This window comes from Oncorhynchus clarkii, chromosome 28, assembly GCF_045791955.1.
Source record: "Oncorhynchus clarkii lewisi isolate Uvic-CL-2024 chromosome 28, UVic_Ocla_1.0, whole genome shotgun sequence".
Lineage (NCBI taxonomy): Eukaryota > Metazoa > Chordata > Actinopteri > Salmoniformes > Salmonidae > Oncorhynchus > Oncorhynchus clarkii.
Genome location: NC_092174.1, coordinates 18,118,136 through 18,138,218, shown reverse-complemented (window position 1 = coordinate 18,138,218; position 20,083 = coordinate 18,118,136). Strand labels below are relative to the sequence as shown.

General features: G+C 41.6%; 1 protein-coding gene and 1 non-coding gene across 2 annotated transcripts; both read left to right on the top strand.

Annotated features, from left to right (window-relative positions):
- The first annotated feature begins 8,893 nt into the window (after positions 1-8,893).
- On the top strand, positions 8,894-19,072 carry LOC139386908 (GTP binding protein 4). The gene is made up of 17 exons (XM_071132785.1): positions 8,894-9,009; positions 9,320-9,490; positions 9,580-9,683; positions 9,782-9,918; positions 10,704-10,804; positions 11,992-12,084; positions 12,415-12,606; positions 15,996-16,061; positions 16,195-16,284; positions 16,384-16,494; positions 16,680-16,757; positions 16,921-16,972; positions 17,086-17,186; positions 17,429-17,626; positions 17,728-17,793; positions 17,897-18,046; positions 18,330-19,072. Exons 1-17 carry the CDS (start codon positions 8,962-8,964, stop codon positions 18,480-18,482), a joined length of 1,911 nt encoding a protein of 636 aa, XP_070988886.1. The 5' UTR covers positions 8,894-8,961; the 3' UTR covers positions 18,483-19,072.
- LOC139387634 (small nucleolar RNA SNORA81) lies at positions 12,829-13,010 on the top strand. The gene has a single exon (XR_011629212.1). It is a non-coding gene; the product is annotated as a small nucleolar RNA SNORA81 (small nucleolar RNA).
- Positions 19,073-20,083: the final 1,011 nt, after the last annotated feature.

Sequence of the window (20,083 nt, the reverse complement as noted above, 5' to 3'; positions counted from 1 at the left end):
TGTAGACCTCCACAAGTCTGGTTCATCATTTGGAGCAATTTTCAAATGCGAGATCAGTACAGGTGCATAAAAGCTGGGACCGAGAGACTGAAAAACAGTTTCTATCTCAAGGCCATCAGACTGTAAAACAGCAATCACTAACTCAGAGAGGCTGCTGCCTACATTGAGACCCAATCACTGGCCAATTTAATAAATGGACCACTAGTCACTTTATACAATGCCTCTCTAAATAATGCCACTTTAATAATGTTTACATATCTTACATTACTCATATCACATGTATATACTGCATTTTATACCATATATTGCACCTTGCCTCTGCCGCTCGGCCATCGTTCATCCATATACTTACATGTACATACAGTTGAAGTCGGAAGTTTACATACACTTAGGTTGTAGTCATTAAAACTTGTTTTTCAACCACTCCACAAATTTCTTGTTAACAAGCTATAGTTTTGGCAAGTCGGTTAGGACATGTACTTTGTGCATGATACAAGTCATTTTTCCAACAATTGTTTACAGACAGATTATTTCACTTATAATTCCCTGTATCACAATTCCAGTGGGTCAGAAGTTTACATACACTATGTTGAATGTGCCTTTAAACAGGAAAATTCAAGAAAATTATGCCATGGCTTTAGAAGCTTCTGATAGGCTAATTGACATCATTTGAGTTAATTGGAAGTGTACCTGTGGATGTATTTCAAGGCCTGCCTTCAAACTCAGTTCCACTTTGCTTGACGTCATGGGAAAATCAAAAGAAATCAGCCAAGACCTCAGAAAAAAAAAAGGTCAACCTCCACAAGTCTGGTTCATCCTTGGGAGCAATTTCCAAACGCCTGAAGGTACCGCGTTCATCTGTACAAACAATAGTACGCTAGTATAAACACCATGGGACCAAGCAGCTGTCATACCGCTCAGGAAGGAGACGCGTTCTGTCTCCTAGAGATTAACCTACTTTGGTGTGAAAAGTGCAAATCAATCCCAGAACAACAGCAAGGGACATTGTGAAGATGCTGGAGGAAACCGGTACAAAAATATCTATATCCACAGTAAAACGAGTCCTATATCAACATAAACTGAAAGGCCGCTCAGCAAGGAAGAAGCCACTGCTCCAAAACTGCCATAAAAAGCCAGACTACGGTTTGCAACTGCACTTGGGGACAAAGATTGTAAAGACTTTTTGGACAACTGTCCTCTGGTCTGATGAAACAAAAATAGAACTGTTTGGCCATAATGACCATTGTTATGTTTGGAGGATAAAGGGGGAGGCTTGCAAGCCGAAGTACACCATCCCAACCGTGAGGCATGGGGGTGGCAGCATCATGTTGTGGGGGTGCTTTGCTGCAGGAGGGACTGGTGCACTTCACAAAATAGATGGCATCATCAATTCACCCAGCTTATTGTGGGAAGCTTGTGGAAGACTACCTGAAATGTTTGACACAAATTAAACAGTTTTAATGGCAATGCTACCAAATACTCATTGAGTGTATGTAAACTTCTGACCACTGAGAATGTGATGAATGAAATAAAAGCTGAAATAAATCATTCTCAACTGTTATTCTGACATTTCACATTCTTAAAATTAAGTGGTGTTCCTAACTGACCTAAGACAGGGAATTCTAACTAGGATTAAGTGTCAGGAATTGTGCAAAACTGAGTTTAAATGTATTTGGCTAAGATGTATGTAAATTTCAGACTTCAACTGTATTCTCATTCACCCCTTTAGATTTGTGTGTATTAGGTAGTTGTTGGGGAATTGTTAGATTACTTGTTAGATATTACTCCACTGTCGGAACTAGAAGCACAAGCATTTTGCTACACTCGCATTAACATCTGCTAACCATGTGTATGTGGCAAATTAAATGTGTTTATTTTATTCCACTATTTGTACCCTTTTGGATTAGTAGCATTGAGGGACTTTTATTTTGAAGGCAAGCTGCAAATTCCACTATTGTGGCTAATCCTTATTGTGGCTAGCTTCACACAGGTGCATTTTCCTTTCCTTTTCGGAGGAAAGTGACCATTGAACTCAAAGCTGTCACAAGAAAGGAACTCCCGCCTCCTACCACAATAAACAGGCTCCTCAGTTGGTCGAAATTCACAGTGGGCTCACGGATCCACTCGTGATCATCATTGTGGGTGTGTATCACAGGCCACGTGTGAATTGCTTGATTTTAGGGTTTGTACCTCAAGGTTTTTGGACTTTATGAAAGATGTCCACAATCTTGTAAAAAAAACATATAGTCTAATGTATTGGTAAAAAAATAATATAACAGGATTAATTATTATATTTTTTATTTAACTAGGAAAGTCAGCTATGGACAAATTCTTATTTACGATGACTGCCTAAATCGACGCAGAACCAATTGTGCGCTGCCCCATGGGACTCCAAATCGCTACCGGTTGTGATACAGCCTGTATGAATGAGGTTATTGTGGTTGTGAAGTGTCTTCAGCAACTGTCAGTATGGATTCAATAACAATTATTATACCGGACATGCCTATCTTTTGTGACATGTTGTTACACATTCCCAACCTTACATATACACAATGCATGTAAGTTGATGCTTAGACTTATTTATCCCTAATTTTACCAGGTAAATTGACTGAGAACACATTCTCATTTACAGCAACAACCTGGGGAGTAGTTACAGGGGATGAATGAGCCAATTATAAGCTGGGGATGATTAGGTGACCATGATGGTATGAGGGCCAGATTGGGAATTTAGCCAGGACACCCCTACTACACCCCAACTCTTACTTGTAGTGCCATAGAATCTTTAGTAACCACAGAGTCATGACACCAGTTAAATGTTCTATCCAAAAGACAGCACCCTACACAGGGCAATGTCCCCAATCACTGCCCTGGGGTATTGGGATATTTTTTAATATTGTTTTTATACCAGAGGAAAGTGTGCTTCCAACTGGCCCTCCAACACCACTTCCAGCAGCATCTCGTCTCCCATCCATGGACTGACCAGGGTAAACCTTGCTTAGCTTCAGAAGCAAGCCAGCAGTGGGATGCAGGGTGGTATGCTGCTGGCTACAGGGTGGTATGCTGCTGGCTACAGGGTGGTATGCTGCTGGATGCAGGGTGGTATGCTGCTGGATGCAGGGTGGTATGCTGCTGGATGCAGGGTGGTATGCTGCTGGCTACAGGGTGGTATGCTGCTGGATGCAGGGTGGTATGCTGCTGGCTACAGGGTGGTATGCTGCTGGATGCAGGGTGGTATGCTGCTAGATGCAGGGTGGTATGCTGCTGGCTACAGGGTGGTATGCTGCTGGATGCAGGGTGGTATGCTGCTGGATGCAGGGTGGTATGCTGCTGGCTACAGGGTGGTATGCTCCTGGATGCAGGGTGGTATGCTCCTGGATGCAGGGTGGTATGCTGCTGGATGCAGGGTGGTATGCTGCTGGCTATTATGAAATTATCTGATTAGGAATTAGATAATGACCAAAAAGTCAATGTAAGTAGTATGTGCAAAGTACGATTTCACAAATGGACACAATTGACATTTGAGTAAGGCTCTCTCAGAAACATGGTTACATGGTTCTGTCTCTGATAAAAACATTGAAGTATATTATTATAATGTATTTAGATGTGATAGATTGCAGAAAGGGGGGGGGGGGGGTGCCCATATGTAAAATATAACTTTATTGCACCCCACATGCCCATTGTTGTGGGAAGCTGCTATAGACCACCAAGTGCTAACAGTATCTGGATAATGTATGTGAAATGCTTGTTAATGTATGTGATATCAACAGATTTATTTTTTCTGGTTGAGTTAAATATTGACTGGATAGATGGAAATCTGTCTTTTAAAAACGTATATTGATGAGTTACTGTAGTTAAAAATGGGCTTATTTTATAGTAGAAAGCAGATTATTCAGTCGATGTTCCTACCGATCCTAGACTGTTGATATCATCTATGTGAACGCAGCTACCACTTAATTAAAGCCATTAGATATTGCGCTATATTACAGGTGACAGGTTTAGTACTCATCAACCAGAAAGTTGGTTGGCCCTCTGATGTCACATAGGTTGATACATTGGTACGATTTCATTTATAAAGCCCTTTTACAAAAACTCCCACTGTACCCAACATCATTACTAACCTTTAGACATATGAGTTCCCACAGCCCGTCTCATAGATGATTAACTCTGGAAATTCCTTTGGTCTCTACTGAGTTAGGTACATTTCCTTCTCGTTTTTTTGCACCGTATTTGTAGAACACGCTTCAAAATGTTCTTAAATTTGATGTTTTGGTGACTTTAGGCAATTCAGTACCTTATTACTGATGAATGTGTTTGTTTTTTATGACCGTGTTTTCTTTCTGTTTGCATTTTGTATTTATATTTTCATCTGTATTTTGTGTAATTTATGTAATTCAGGGCTCATCTGTAAAAGACACCTTGGTCTCAGTATGACTCACTGATAAAAAAAGGTTAAATAAAAATAAGTGTGCATTATAAAGCAAACATAAACATCAGTGGTTCCATCAGCCCCATGAAGTTGTGGGAGGATGATATGATGCCAATAGACTGCAGTATTCTAACATGGGGACCCAGAGGGAATGACAGTCAGCCTGTCTTTGTTATCTCAAATCAAATAAAAGTGAATTGGTCACTTACACATATTTGCAGATGTTAAGGCAGGTGCTGCGAAATGCTTGTGTTTCTAGCTCCAACAGTGCAGTAATAATACCTAATATATGCAGTGATAATAGCTTGTCTGCTTGAATCATTCAGGTTTAATATACTGTGTAGATGCAAACTGCCAGTGCTTTCTTCAATACTTTTCTATGGGACTCTAAAGTACTGGAGGCCTACTGTAATCTACAGTTGAAGTCGGAAGTTTACATACACCTTAGCCAAATACATTTAAACTCAGTTTTTCACCATTCCTGAATTTTAATCCTAGTAAAAATTCCCTGTCTTAGGTCAGTTAGGATCACCACTTTATTTTAAGAATGTGAAATGTCAGAATAATAGTAGAGAGAATTATTTATTTAAGCTTTTATTTATTTCATCGGTCTATAAAAAGTGGTCAGATGAAGCAGATGCTAAACTACAGGACTGTTTTGCTATCACAGACTGGAACATGTTCTGGGATTCTTCCGGCGGCATTGAGGAGTACACCACATCAGTCCCTGGCTTTATCAATAAGTGCATCGAGGACGTCGTCCCCACAGTGACTGTACGTACATACCCCAACCAGAAGCCATGGATTACAGGCAACATTCGCACTGAGCTAAAGGGTAGAGCTGCCGCTTTCAAGGTGCGGGACTCTAACCCAGAAGCTTACAAGAAATCTTGCTATGCCCTGTGATGAACCATCAAACAGGCAAAGTGTCAATACAGGGCTAAGATTGAATCATACTACACCGGCCCCGATGCTCTTCTAATTTGACAGGGCTTGCAAACTATTACAGAATACAAAGGGAAGCACAGCCGCGAGCTGCCCAGTGACACGAGCCTACCAGACGAGCTAAATTACTTATATGCTCGCTTCGAGGTAAGCAACACTGAGGCATGCATGAGAGCATCAGCTGTTCCGGATGACTGTGTGATCACGCTCTCCGTAGCCGTGAGTAAGACCTTTAAACAGGTCAACATACACAAGGCTGCGGGGCCAGACAGATTACCAGGACGTGTGCTCTGGGCATGTGCTGACCAACTGGCAGGTGTCTTCACTGACATTTTCAACATGTCCCTGATTGAGTCTGTAATATCAACATGTTTCAAGCAGACCACCATAGTCCCTGTGCCCAAGAACAAAGGCAAAGGCAACCTGCCTAAATGACTACAGACCCGTAGCACTCACGTCCGTAGCCATGAAGTGCTTTGAAAGGTTGGTAATGGCTCACATCAACATCATTATCCCAGAAACCCTAGACCCACTCCAATTTGCATACCGCCCAAACAGATCCACAGATGATGCATTCTCTATTGCACTCCACACTACCCTTTCCCACCTGGACAAAAGGAACACTTATTTGAGAATGCTATTCATTGACTACAGCTCAGCATTCAACACCATAGTACCCTCAAAGCTCATCACTAAGCTAAGGATCCTGGGACTAAACACCTCCCTCTGCAACTGGATCCTGGACTTCCTGATTGGCCGCCCCCAAGTGGTGAGGGTAGGTGCCACACTGATCCTCAACACTGGAGCTCCCCAGGGGTGCGTGCTCAGTCCCCTCCTGTACTCCCTGTTCACCCATGACTGCATGACCAGGCACGACTCCAACACCATCATTAAGTTTGCAGACGACACAACAGTGGTAGGCCTGATCACCGACAACGACGAGACAGCCTATAGGGAGGAGGTCAGAGACCTGGCTGGGTGGTGCCAGAATAACAACCTATCCCTCAACGTAACCAAGACTAAGGAGATGATTGTGGACTACAGGAAAAGGAGGACCGAGCACGCCCCCATTCTCATCGACAGGGCTGTAGTGGAGCAGGTTGAGAGCTTCAAGTTCCTTGGTGTCCACATCAACAGCAAACTAGAATGGTCCAAACACACCAAGACAGTCATGAAGAGGGCACGACAAAGCCTATTCCCCCTCAAGACCCTAAAAAGATTTGGCATGGGTCTTGAGATCCTCAAAAGGTTCTACAGCTGCAACATCAAGAGCATGGTTGCATGACTGCCTGGTACGGCAATTGTTCTGCCTCTGACCGCAAGGCACTACAGAGGGTAGTGCGTACGGCCCAGTACGTCACTGGGGCAAAGCTGCCTGCCATCCAGGACCTCCACACCAGGCGGTGTCAGAGGAAGGCCCTAAAAATTGTCAAAGTCCCCAGCCACCCCAGTCATAGACTGTTCTCTCTACTACCAGTACCGGAGTGCCAAGTCTATGACTAAAAGGCTTCTCAACAGTTTTTACCCCGTCAAAATGACCCCTTGAACAGGCAATCAAATTGGTACCTGGACTATTTGCATTGTGTGCGCCCCCCAACCCCTCTTTTTACGCTGCTGCTACTCTCTGTTTACTCTCTGTTTATCATATATGCATAATCACTTTAACTATACATTCATGTACATACTACCTCAATTGGGCCGACCAACCAGTGCTCCCGCACATTGGCTAACCGGGCTATCTGCATAGTGTCCCGCCACCCACCACCCGCCAACCCCTCTTTTACGTTACTGCTACTCTCTGTTTATTATATATGCATAGTCACTTTAACCATATCTACATGTACATACGACCTCAATCAGCCTGACTAACCAGTGTCTGTAAGTATCTTCGCTACTTTTATAGCCTCGCTACTGTATATAGCTGTTGTTTTATTTCTTTACCTACCTATTGTTCACCTAATACCTTTTTTGCACTATTGGTTAGAGCCTGTAAGTAAACATTTCACTGTAAGGTCTACACCTGTTTTATCCGGCGCACGTGACAAATAAACTTTGATTTGATTTGATTTCATCACATTCCCAGTGGGTCAGAAGTTTACATACACTCAATTAGTATTTGGTAACATTGTCTTTAAATTGTTTAACTTGTGTCAAACGGTTAGGGGCGCCTTCCACAAGCGTTGGCCCATTCCTCCTGACAGAGCTGGTGTAACTGTGTCAGGTTTGTAGGCATCCTTCCTAACATAATACCTTTTCAGTTCTGCCCACAAATGTTCCATAGGATTGAGGTCAGGGCTTTGTTTTCCTTAAGCCATTTTTGCCACAACTTTGGAAATATGCTTTATGTCATTGTCCATTTGGAAGACCCATTTGCGACCAAGCTTTAACTTCCTGACTAATGTCTTGAGATGTTGCTTCAATATATCCACACAATTTCCCTCCCTCATGATGCCATCTATTTTTTGAAGTGCACCAGTCCCTCCTGCAGCAAAGCACCCCCACAACATGATGCTGCCACCCATGTGCTTCACGGTTGGGATGGTGTTCTTCAGCTTGCAAGCCTCCCCATTTTTCCTCCAAACATAACGATGGTCAATATGGCCAAACAGTTCTATTTTTGTTTCATCAGACCAGATGATATTTCTCCAAAAAGTATGATCTTTGTCCCCATGTGCAGTTGCAAACCGTAGTCTGGCTTTTTTATGGCGGTTTTGGAGCAGTGGTTTCTTCCTTGCTGAACAGCCTTTTAGGTTATGTCGATACAGGAGTTGTTTTACTGTGGATATACTGTAGATACTTTTGTACCCGTTTCCTCCAGCATCTTCACAAGGTCCTTTGCTGTTGTTCTGGGATTGATTTGCACTTTTCACACCAAAGTACATTCATCTCTAGGAGACAGAGATGATGGCTGCCTGGTTCCATGGTGTTTATACTTGCGTACTATTGTTTGTACAGATGAACGTGGTACCTTCAGGCATTTGGAAATTACTCCCAAGGATTAACCAGACTTTTGGAGGTCTACCATTTTTTTCTGAGGTCGTGGCTGATTTATTTGGATTTTTCCATGATGTCAAGCAAAGAGGCACTGAGTTTGAAGGTAGGCCTTGAAATACATCCACAGGTACACCTTCAATTGACTCAAATTATGTCAATTAGCCTATCAGAAGCTTCTAAAGCCATGACATCATTTTCTGGAATTTTCCAAGCTGTTTAAAGGCACAGTCAATTTAGTGTATGTAAACTTCTGACCCACTGGAATTGTAATACAGTGAATTATAAGTGAAATAATTACTTGTGTCATGCACAAAGTAGATGTCCTAACCGACTTGCCATAACTATAGTTTGTTAATAAGACATTTGAGGAGTGGTTGAAAAACAAGTGTATGTAAACTTCTGACTTCAACTGTATGTCATTTTTGCATCCCTGACTTCATGTGAGCACTAGAGGGCAGTGTAAAGAAAAGCGCGCACATTTATTTTCTCACGTGGAGTTCCTCTTGATGTAACAGCTTCACTTCCTCATCTTTGTTGTTTCGATCCGGTTTGGGTCCTTTCCGCTTGCAGTCAGTGTCCAAACGTGCTCCGAAAAAATGGCACTTTATAATTTTAAGAAGATTATGGTGGTTCCCACCTCAAAGGTACGTTTTTATACGTTTTACAAGTTGTTGATGTCTTTCTCCGGAAAATACCGACTCTAAATTACGAAAACGTACTGTTTATCTGGTTGGAATTAAATGTCTGTTTCTGGAGAGAGACACGTGTTGTGCTTGGGAAGGGAGAGAAGCCACGCATGACATTTATTTTTGGGGGGGTCAACAGTATACATACAAATGCGTGTCTAGCGATGTGAATTGTGTGTTATTGTAAAACACATAGTATTGACAAATACATTTTGTTTAAATTGACCTCATTCAATGTGCTGATTGCCGTTCCCAATTTATTTCACAGGAATTCATTGACATCACTTTATCGAAAACCCAAAGGAAGACTCCGACAGTAGTACACAAGCATTATCAAATTCACCGCATCAGGCATTTCTACATGCGCAAGGTGAAATTCACCCAACAGAACTATCATGATCGGCTCTCCCAGATTTTGACAGACTTTCCCAAATTGGACGTAAGTAATGTTATTGCTTTGAAAGTCTTGTAATATTCAGACACTACCAAGTTCCACTTTGTGCTAATGAATAATATGGTCTTCCACAGGATATCCATCCTTTCTATGCAGATTTGATGAATGTCTTGTATGACAAAGACCATTACAAGTTGGCTTTGGGACAGATCAACATCGCAAAGAATTTGATTGACAAGTATGAAGCTTACTCTTCCCACTTTTTGTTGTTGCTTACACTGATCATATATGTTGGTCAATTTGGAGTGGTCCCACTCAAATGTGTTCTTGTTGCAGTGTTTCCAAAGACTATGTTCGACTGATGAAGTATGGTGATTCTCTGTACCGCTGTAAACAATTGAAGCGCGCTGCTCTGGGTCGGATGTGCACCATCATGAAGCGACAGAAGCAAAGCTTGGAATACCTGGAACAAGGTGATATTTTAGTTATTTACTTTGTTTTATGAAAGGCAAAGTATGCTGTTAGATTTGCGTCAATTCGAATCTGGTATCAGGATAAATATGACAATTAGTCACAGATTGTATACTATGTATTTTTTATTAGCTAAGCAATAAGTGGTAAATGCAATTTTCGTATATACGGGCTCTCTGTCCCACCTCGCAGGGCAAACAGAGAACTGACTTGTTCTTGACAAAGATATTATAAATATACCCTGACAGAAAAAGTTCCTGCTTCCAAGCCGGCCTGTCAGAGTAGAGACTGGGCGTGGTTTAAACTCACCCAACCTATCGTTGATTGTTGTCGTAAGAGCTGGTACCAGCCCCCGGGCGCTCCAGTTGATAGATGTAACTTGCTGTGTCGAGTATCTATGTGCTCATGCTCGATACCGTTATCTCGCACCTGGCTCCTGTTATCTAACAAAAGACTGTTTGTTCTCGCAACACTACGTTCTGAATGTGCCCCCCCCAACTCATTGCACAGTTCCTGTCTTCATGTTATTCTGTATTTTTCCATCATGAGAAAGGCCCATGGCTCTGAAAATGTTAACAATGTTTCAAGTCAGCTATGTTGCAAAACACATACATACATCCACACAAGCCAACAGCAGATAATATTCAATCACATATATGGTAACGGGCTATAGTGCATAACACAGAATCCTCATAATGCATGCCTGTAAATGGCTCCGGTGTACATATACTAAAGACATTAGCCTCCAGCTGTCATTGTTGTTTACATTTTGTTATTGTTTTTACAGTGCGCCAGCATCTTTCCCGTTTACCAACGATTGATCCCAACACTCGAACTCTACTGCTTTGTGGATATCCTAATGTGGGCAAGTCTAGTTTCATCAACAAGGTATGCATTCCTGTTGTTATTCTTTGTCAGTTCAATGGTTGGTAGAACCTTTAGTGTCCAAATAAAATTGTATTGCTCACATGCGCAGAATACAACAGGTGTAGACTTTACAGTGAAATGCTTACTTACGAGCCCATTCCCAACAATGCAGATTTAACTCAAGACAATTATTTGCCAAATAAAAAGACAATGGTAACACAAAAACAATAACAAGGCTATATTCAAAGAGTACCAGTACCGAGTCAATGTGCAGAGGTGCAAGGTAATTGAGGTAATACTGTATGTACATGTAGTTAGGGGTAAAAGTGACTAGGCAATCCGGATATATAATTATCAGAGTAGCAGCAGCATGTTTGTGTTGTAGTTTTAGTGTAGTATGTGTGGGTAGAGTCTAGTGAGTGTGCATAGAGCCAGTGCAAGAGAGTCAGTGCAAAACAATTAAGTTGAATAACTAATAAAGGGGTCATTGTAAATAATCTGGGTAGCCAATCGATTAACTGTTCGGCAGTCTGATGGCAGGAGCCTTTTGGTCCCAGACTTGGCGCTCCGGTACCACTTGCCGTGCAGTAGCAGAGAGAACAGTCTATTTTTAGGGCCTAACTCTGACATCGCCTGGTATATAGGCCTGTATTTGTCCTATATCCCAGCTCCCGTCCCCGCATGAGGCCTTTTGGTAGGCTGTCATTGTAAATAATAATTTGTTCTTAACTGAGTTGCCTAGTTAAAGGCTAAATAAAAAATGAGGTCCTGGATGGCAGGGAGTTCAGCCCCAGTGATGTACTGGGCCTCATGCACTACCCTCTGTAGTGCCAAGCAGTTGCCATACCAAGCGGTGATGCAGCCAGTCAAGATGCTCTCAATGGTGCAGCTGTAGAACTTTGAGGATCTGATGGCCAATGCCAAATCCATTAGTTTGGTGTATTTTTAAATAAAGTTTAAGCACCCATTGTTAGAGGCATTGCACTATGTTTCTTGTCTCGATTGCTGCACGATGTATCAATCTTAGTCGGGTTGTTGTAAATAATGCTGTGACTGGCTTCCCTGGTAAAATAAAGGCAACTAGAAATAAATGGGTTGAGGTTCATTTGAACATCCTGGTACATATGCAGAACGTGGATAAAATGGTCATACCAAACATTTTAGTAGTGTGAGAAAAGAGTTCAGCTTTGTCAACATGTCTTCCCCAGGTCACCAGAGCTGATGTTGAAGTCCAGCCCTACGCCTTCACCACCAAGTCCTTGTTCGTCGGCCACATGGATTACAAATACCTTCGTTGGCAGGTAAGATGGCTTTAATGCACTTACACGCCAGCTATCTCTAGCTGGAATAGATTGGAACAGTTAAATATTTGATATTCATACACTTTTCCACCAGATTGTACTTGGTAGGAAAATAGATCACAACACAGATACATCAAGTACCCTTTGTAGGTCTGTGATGAGAAATCATGCACCACGCTGAACATGTGATGGATAACCCCTACCACAATATCTGAGACTGTCAATAAAGTACTCGAGGTAGTGTTAGTTTCTCTCTCAATCACGAGTTGTCGAGTACGATTAACACCTGGACCATTTAATGTGTATTGCTAACTCCATATGTGGCCGCAGGTGGTTGACACCCCAGGGATCTTGGACCACCCTTTGGAGGAGAGGAACACCATTGAGATGCAGGCTATCACAGCCCTGGCCCATCTGCGTTCTGCCGTGCTCTACGTGATGGACGTCTCCGAGCAGTGTGGCCAAACCCTGGAGCAGCAGCTCGAGCTCTTCAACAACATCCGGCCCCTCTTTGCCAACAAGGTCAGAGGTCATGTTATGGAGGCACCATTGATTACTTTTTAAGTCTGCATCACAAATGACACACCCTTTTATAGTGCATTACTGTCCTATGGACCCTGGTCAAATGTAATGGATTGTATAAGGAATAGGGTGCCTATTCAGACCATGTTTAATGGAAGCAGCATTGTCGATAGTTGTAAGCTTGTGAGTTAGTCAACAGCTTGGTCAAAAGTCAAAACCTTTCCCTTCTTTTAAAGCACCCTGCTAAAATTGTGGGGGTGAAGCCTCCGGGCTTGGCTCTTGCGGCCATGTAAGCATGGGTACACCAAGGAAGGATAGAAAAGGCCCAGAGTCGCAAGTGAGGCTAGGACGGACCTCTTTCTTAATGTCCAGTGTCCTTTGTCTCAAGGCTCTGTGCTACATTATTTCTCTGAAATGAGCAAGGCATGTCAAAAAAACAAACAAAAACTTTAGACCCCTATAGAATTCTGGAATGCTGCTTTAGATTACTGATTAGTAATTTAAGATAAAACAAATTTTCTCACACAGCTCAAAAACAAATGACAATTACAAGTTAACTTAGTTTTAAAGAACACAGCCTCTTATTTAATGACACCACATTCATGTCAATAGGAATAACACAAATTTTGTCTTCCATTGTGTAAAGACACTATCAGAAACACTCAACACAACAAAAAATCCTAGAGTATTTCAATTGTAGTAAATCTGACTAAATTACTCACTCAAAATGTACCACGTTTAATATATTATACTTATAAATATTATTTTCATATAAATAAAAATATGATCTCAAATGTGGCCAGAAGACAATTCAGAAGTATTTCAAAACCGACAGAGTAGGCTATTTGATTGATATCTATTCTTACTTCTGTAACATTGTAAAAATGCAGACAACTATTCATTTTCACAAAAAAAAATATAGGTAACCCTTCAATAAGATTTAGTACAGACCAGGCCTGACACAAAATGTAGGTAACCCTTCAATAAGATTTAGTACAAACCAGGCCTGACACAAAATGTAGGTAACCCTTCAATAAGTTTTAGTACAAACCAGGCCTGACACAAAATGTAGGTAACCCTTCAATAAGATTTAGTACAAACCAGGCCTGACACAAAATGTAGGTAACCCTTCAATAAGATTTAGTACAGACCAGGCCTGACACAAAATGTAGGTAACCCTTCAATAAGATTTAGTACAAACCAGGCCTGACACAAAATGTAGGTAACCCTTCAATAAGATTTAGTACAGACCAGGCCTGACACAAAATGTAGGTAACCCTTCAATAAGATTTAGTACAAACCAGGCCTGACACAAAATGTAGGTAACCCTTCAATAAGATTTAGTACAAACCAGGCCTGACACAAAATGTAGGTAACCCTTCAATAAGATTTAGTACAAACCAGGCCTGACACAAAATGTAGAAATAGTAGCCTACTTGGACAACAAGAATTATTCAATATTATTTATTTTTTTAACCTTTATTTAACTAGGCAAGTCAGTTAAGAAGAAATTATTATTTACGTTGACGGCCAAACCCGGACGAAGCTTGGCCAGTTGTGCGTCGCCCTATGGGACTCCCAATCACGGCCTGATGTGATTTAGCCTGGATTCTCTCCTCTTGCACTGAAACGCAGTGCCTAAGACCGCCGCGCCACTCAGGAGCTGCCAGATGGAGACCGATAAAGAGAGAAGATACAAAACACAACAAACTGTTCATAGACAATAAGGGAGGTTTCTACACATCTCCCACTCTTTACACTGCGTCCACTCTGGATGCACACCACACACCCTCTTGCGCCCTTCAAAGTTAACCTGCTTTCAAATGAGTTTACAACTCGATCCACAATTCCCTGGTTCCACATTCTTAGTTCCTCACTTTCTACAATATCACAAAGGGAATGCCTTCAGGGACCAGCACCTGCGGTTTCTGGGAAGGGACCTTTGCAGGGTCCCCCACACACTGTACGCATTTCTGATGGCAATGTTGAGCATCCCCCAAAATGCATACTTCCACCATTTTCTGCCTCTGTCCCCAACATTGTAATAGCTCCTCAGTTGGTCAAGATGATCAACCCCTAGAGGAACAGAGTAACGGAGGGAGAGGAGTAACAGATAAGATAATTGTGGTCAATTGTCCACCGGTCTAAAGTCCATTGCTCGTGTTTCTTTGCCCAAGCAAGTTTCTTCTTCTTATTGGTGTCCTTTAGTAGTAGTTTCTTTGCAGCAGTTCGACCATGAAGGCCTGATTCATACAGTCTATGAATATATCCTCCTAGCAAACATGACAAACCATAAGCTAATCCCAACAGATAAACACATTACTCTAGCCATTGTTTCGGTGGCTAATTATCTGGTTGTCTGTACTGCTAGCTAGGGAAAGTGACAGCTGAGGTTGATACTTCGTGAGCGCAGCCCACCTTTACCGCTACTCACAACATTTCTTGTCTGACAGACTAACTATACTGAACAAAAATATACATGCAAAATGCAACAATTTCAACAATTTTACTGAGTTACAGTTCACAAAAGAAAATCAGTCAATTGAAATTGCCCTAATCTAGTGGATAATGGATTTCACATGACCGGGCAAGGGCAACAGTTCTCTGGCAACAGCTCTGGTGGACATTCCTGCCGCCAGCATGCCAATTTTACGCTCCCCCAACTGCACATTTAAGTGGCCTTTTATTATCCCCAGCACAAGGTGCACTTGTGTAATGATCATGCTGTTTAATTAGCTTCTTGATATGCCACACCTGTCATGTCGATGGATTATCTTGGCAAAGGAGACATTTTCACTAACAGGGATGTAAACAAGTTTGTGAACATCATTTGAGATAAATCAGCTCATGAAACATGGGACCAACACTTTACATGTTGTGTTTATTATTTTGTTCAGTATAGTTAGCCAGCTACCTATAGCAAGCATCTTGGGCCATTTCCATAAAAATGACATCGGTAGAAACAAGATAACGAGTTAGCTGACTATATACAGCTGAACTCTGCAACTCGAGCCCGAGAGCAATCATTTGAGCACCACTGTTGATGTGTCCGCCTGTACCAACCAAGTTATCATGACAGGACTTGCTCATCTGAGAGCTATTCCCCAAGTTTCACAGCATCGAACATTGACAACACCAAACATACATATGCTGTTTACTTATTTCACTCGCCTCAACATCGCTTTTCAAAGTGCAAGGACTGGTCCGAATCCGTATCACCAACCAACATAGATACAGCCTCTTTCACAGCGAAAAGTTGTGTCCACTTCTGTGCTGTCATTTTGAGTAGTGGGGTTTAAAAAATAAAAAACCGTTACAGTCAAATGACGGCGTTCCCTGTTTCTGGTTTCACGCAAATATGATAATGTTATTGTATTTTTTCCCTCTAGCCTTTGCTCATTGTGGCAAACAAGTGTGATGTCAAGAAGATCAGTGAACTCACTGAAGAAGACCAGGTTCGTAGTTTTTTTCATGTTCGTTAATATATTCTCTATCTTTACTTTGGCTGTATTTTTCGCCCCAGTTTACTTTGTCATCCTCTTCCAAGATGGGACTTGCTTATCACGGTTTCCTACTTTGTTTCCTCAGAAAATCTTTGCTGACCTTACTGCAGAGGGCATCTCTGTCATTGAAACCAGCACTTTGACTGAGGAGGGAGTGATGACTGTGAAAACAGAAGTGAGGAGTCTAGTCCACTCTTCTGATTACTAACAATTTGCTAGTAGCACATTTTTCAAAATGTTCTACAAATAACTAATATATTTTCTTCAATTTCAGGCATGTGACAAACTTCTGGCCCATCGTGTCGACGGCAAAATGAAGGGCAAGAAGGTGCATGATGTGCTCAACAGATTGCATTTAGCAGTGCCTGCAAAGAGGGATGAGAAGGTGGGCTAAACACTATACTCTCTGTGGATGTGTACGTCTTTCCACAGTTCGTTGTTTGCCCAAGTTAAACATGTTTGCAAGTCATAAAGCATGATTTTGGTCGTGTTAAAACAAAAATGTAATGGTTTATATACATTTTGAATGTGAACAGGTGAAATTGAGTTGTCCTGTTTTCTCAACACTAGGCGAGACCACCGTTCATTCCGGAGGGAGCTAGGATTGGCAGGAAAACAATGGAGGTGGATGCACCCAAACGCAAAACGGTAGAACCATACTAATAATAGTAACAGTTGTGGAAGGATTATCTTGGAAGAGCCTTGGATGTAATCCGTGTGGGTTATGTTGTGGTAAACATGCATTGTAAAGATCTAGCTGTCTTACTAAGTATTATTTCACGAATGACCAATTTCCATCATTGATTTACAGGAGAGAGACCTGGAGGTGGAGATGGGAGATGATTATATCCTGGACCTACAGAGTATGTATATTGACGTTGTCATCAACTTTATCAAAAGCTTGTCTGAAAGGATATTGTGTTCAGCAAACTTATTTGGTCCATTTTCTCTAATACTTGATGTTTCTTCTTTTCAGAATATTGGGATCTGATGAATCAAGATGAGAAATATGATGTGATTCCTGAAATATGGGAGGGTCACAACATTGCAGATTATATCGACCCTGATATCATGAAGGTGAGTGGGGGGGGGGGGGGTGAAACCACTGATCTTGGTGACCATAGTTATTGTTGATCGGTATGGATAGGATGGACAGTTCTGCCACTAGCCGACAACATGGACTGAAAAGGGATAATTGACAGGAATGGGAATGCCTCTAGTGATTTCATGGAATCATATACTTAAATGGGGATGCCTTTTCTATTCATTCTAATTCTATGGCCGCCACCTCTCCTAACATCTCTCTCATGCCCATACAGAACCTGGAGGATCTGGAGAAGGAGGAGGAGCTGAAGGTGAAGGCAGGGGAGTACGAGACTGATGAGGAGAGCGAGGACGAGGAGATGCAGGAGATCCGTCAGCTGGCCAAACAGATCAGAGAGAAGAGGAAGCTGAAGATCGTTTGCTCCAAAGACAAGGATGTGCACGGCCCCAGACTACCCAGAACTGTCAAGAAGGTGACATGGACATCTTGTTTATATGCATAGAACTTTTAAAGTTAATCTTGTTTTATTTTCGGTCTTACTAATCACTGGGCCAAAATGTTAAACATTTACAGGTTGAAAGAAAAACCCTGGAGAAGGAAATGGGAGACCTTGGTCTGGACATGACTGGCAAAGATGACGTAAGTTGCTTTTAATTTAGTTATATTTATGTCAAGTACAATGTCTTAATACAAGCTACAGACCGGATACTATATTCACACATTGCTGTTGATGTCCTTTCAGAGCCACTATGCAGTGAATGCCCGTAGATCCCGGAGCGTTGGCGTTGCCAAGAAGCGTAAGCGTGAGGCGTCTGTCGTTCCCACCTCTCGAACCCGCAGCCAGAGTGCCTCTCGTCCTCCACGCGACCAATCTGGTGTTCGCGATCCTAAGGTATGTGGTGTAGGCTACGCTAGATCTTCCTGTCATCAGGTGAAATGGTTTGTGTTAAAAATATGCACAATGCATATTGGGGAAGTGTTAGTCCCTTGTGGGAAGTGTTAGTCCCTTGTCTTAAAGAAACATATGCTTTTGGAGATGTTATGAAGATTAAGTTTGTCTGAAGTGGAACCCTATTATTGGCCAAAAGTAGTGCTCTATATATGAATAAGAGTTCCATTTGGGACGCAACCTGTGTTTTGCTGAGGATTTACTGAAAGTATGTTTTCCTGTATAGATGGCGAAACAGGCCAAGAAGTTGATGAAGAACCAACAGAAGGACATGAACCGCCAGGGGAAGAAGGGAGAGGCAGACAGACATGTATTTGACCTCAAGCCAAAACATCTTTTCTCTGGCAAGAGGAAGTCCGGAACCAACGATCACAGATAAAGGCATTGATCGATGCAGTTTACTTTTTAGTCCAGCTTCTGTCTCAATTGTGTACCTTTTCCTCTGGAGTAAAACTGAACATAATTCAGGAACCGCAAACATTTATTATCATTCATTATATTGAGGTATTGAGTGACACGGCCGTGTCGTTCCTGGTTTTGAAAAGCTGCAGCTGTGCAGTGGAGCACAAACACAGAATCTGACAAGGTATCAGCAAGAAATGAGATGTTGGTGGATTTTAGTGGTAGTTCAACTTGTCACTTACGTGAACACCCACAGTCATAGCTTCCAATTGCTGTGGCCACCAATTGTTATACGAAAAAGGCTCAAATAGCATTCGAGTAAAGTGTACTTGAATTGTAAACTTTCATTGGAACATCTTGCCTTAACTCCTGGAATTTAATACAGTGTATTTCTTTGGTGTCGCTAGAAACATAAATAACATGAAGCTGCATGCACCGTAACAGTTAACCTCTCACTAAATGTGAGTTTCTTCTACAGTGTACACTGAAGTGGGGAACTGATTAAATGCTAAATTGACATTTGTCTCTGTGGTGCTTTATTAAAATCAAATTAACTGAATACTTTAATATTGATCTTGTCCTGCCTGTTTATTAAATAGTGTGATCGAAAGATATAATAAATGATGTACCCATCCAGGAAATGTTAGGAAACTCGAAAATATTGTGTGGTGCACTCAATAGGCCTGCTCAAAGTGGGATGTTTAAATCATAGCTCGGTCAACAACGAGAATCAGAGATCTGTATATAATGACCAGATGATCGTGTCTCCATCCTAACAATGAGGTTGTTTGTTTATCTGGCTGGTTTATCCCGGTGGGAGGAGTTTGGATCGGGTGAGCCAGGTGCCCTGCTCTGGCCAAGTCTGCTAAAAACAAAAGTAAGAAAGAAGCATGCGGAGTGATGAGTAGGATTCTGTTTTCACATGCAAAAGTGATTGCTTTTGATAAAAACTAGTGCTGAGCGATTAGTGCTTTTTGAGATGGGTTTCGATGATAAATTATTCTACAAGGCAGAGTAAAAGTTAATACATGTCCCATGATGGTAGACTGCCCATGACTGCTTATCACTTATTAACCATTGGTTATTCACATTACTTTAGGCCTGTTTTAATAAAATATTACAGTTGTGTATATTACATTTGTTTTATTTGATGACTATTCCATTCCAAGTCATCTGATCTCTATAAGGCTGCTGTCTGACGAAATCACATTTTGTAGTTCTAAGTAAGGCATACTATGACTGAATACCAATACCTTGCAAAGCAACTGCTCAATGTATCCCCTCTTGATCACACAAAAAGAAACAGACCGGACAAGTAGCTGCACAATGGATTATGGTTATTGTAGTTAATTATCATGTTTTCTGCGCTGACCTATGTAAAACATTGACCAGTTCTAAACAAAAATATAGATGCAACATATAAAGTGTTGGTCCCATGTTTCATGAGCTGAAACAAAAGATTACAGAAATGTTCCATGCACACATTTGTTTACATCCCTTCTTTGTGAGCATTTCTCCTTTGCCAAGATAGTCCATCCACCTGACAGGTGTGACATATCAAGAAGCTGATTAAACAAC

Bases quoted from the DNA above. Each gene is read 5' to 3' on its own strand.
- LOC139386908 (XM_071132785.1), top strand. From the start codon at position 8,962: ATGGCACTTTATAATTTTAAGAAGATTATGGTGGTTCCCACCTCAAAG. The intron at 9,919-10,703 runs GTGATATTTTAG...TTGTTTTTACAG, and splicing joins CTTGGAATACCTGGAACAAG to TGCGCCAGCATCTTTCCCGT. The intron at 12,607-15,995 runs GTCAGAGGTCAT...TTTTCCCTCTAG, and splicing joins GGCCCCTCTTTGCCAACAAG to CCTTTGCTCATTGTGGCAAA.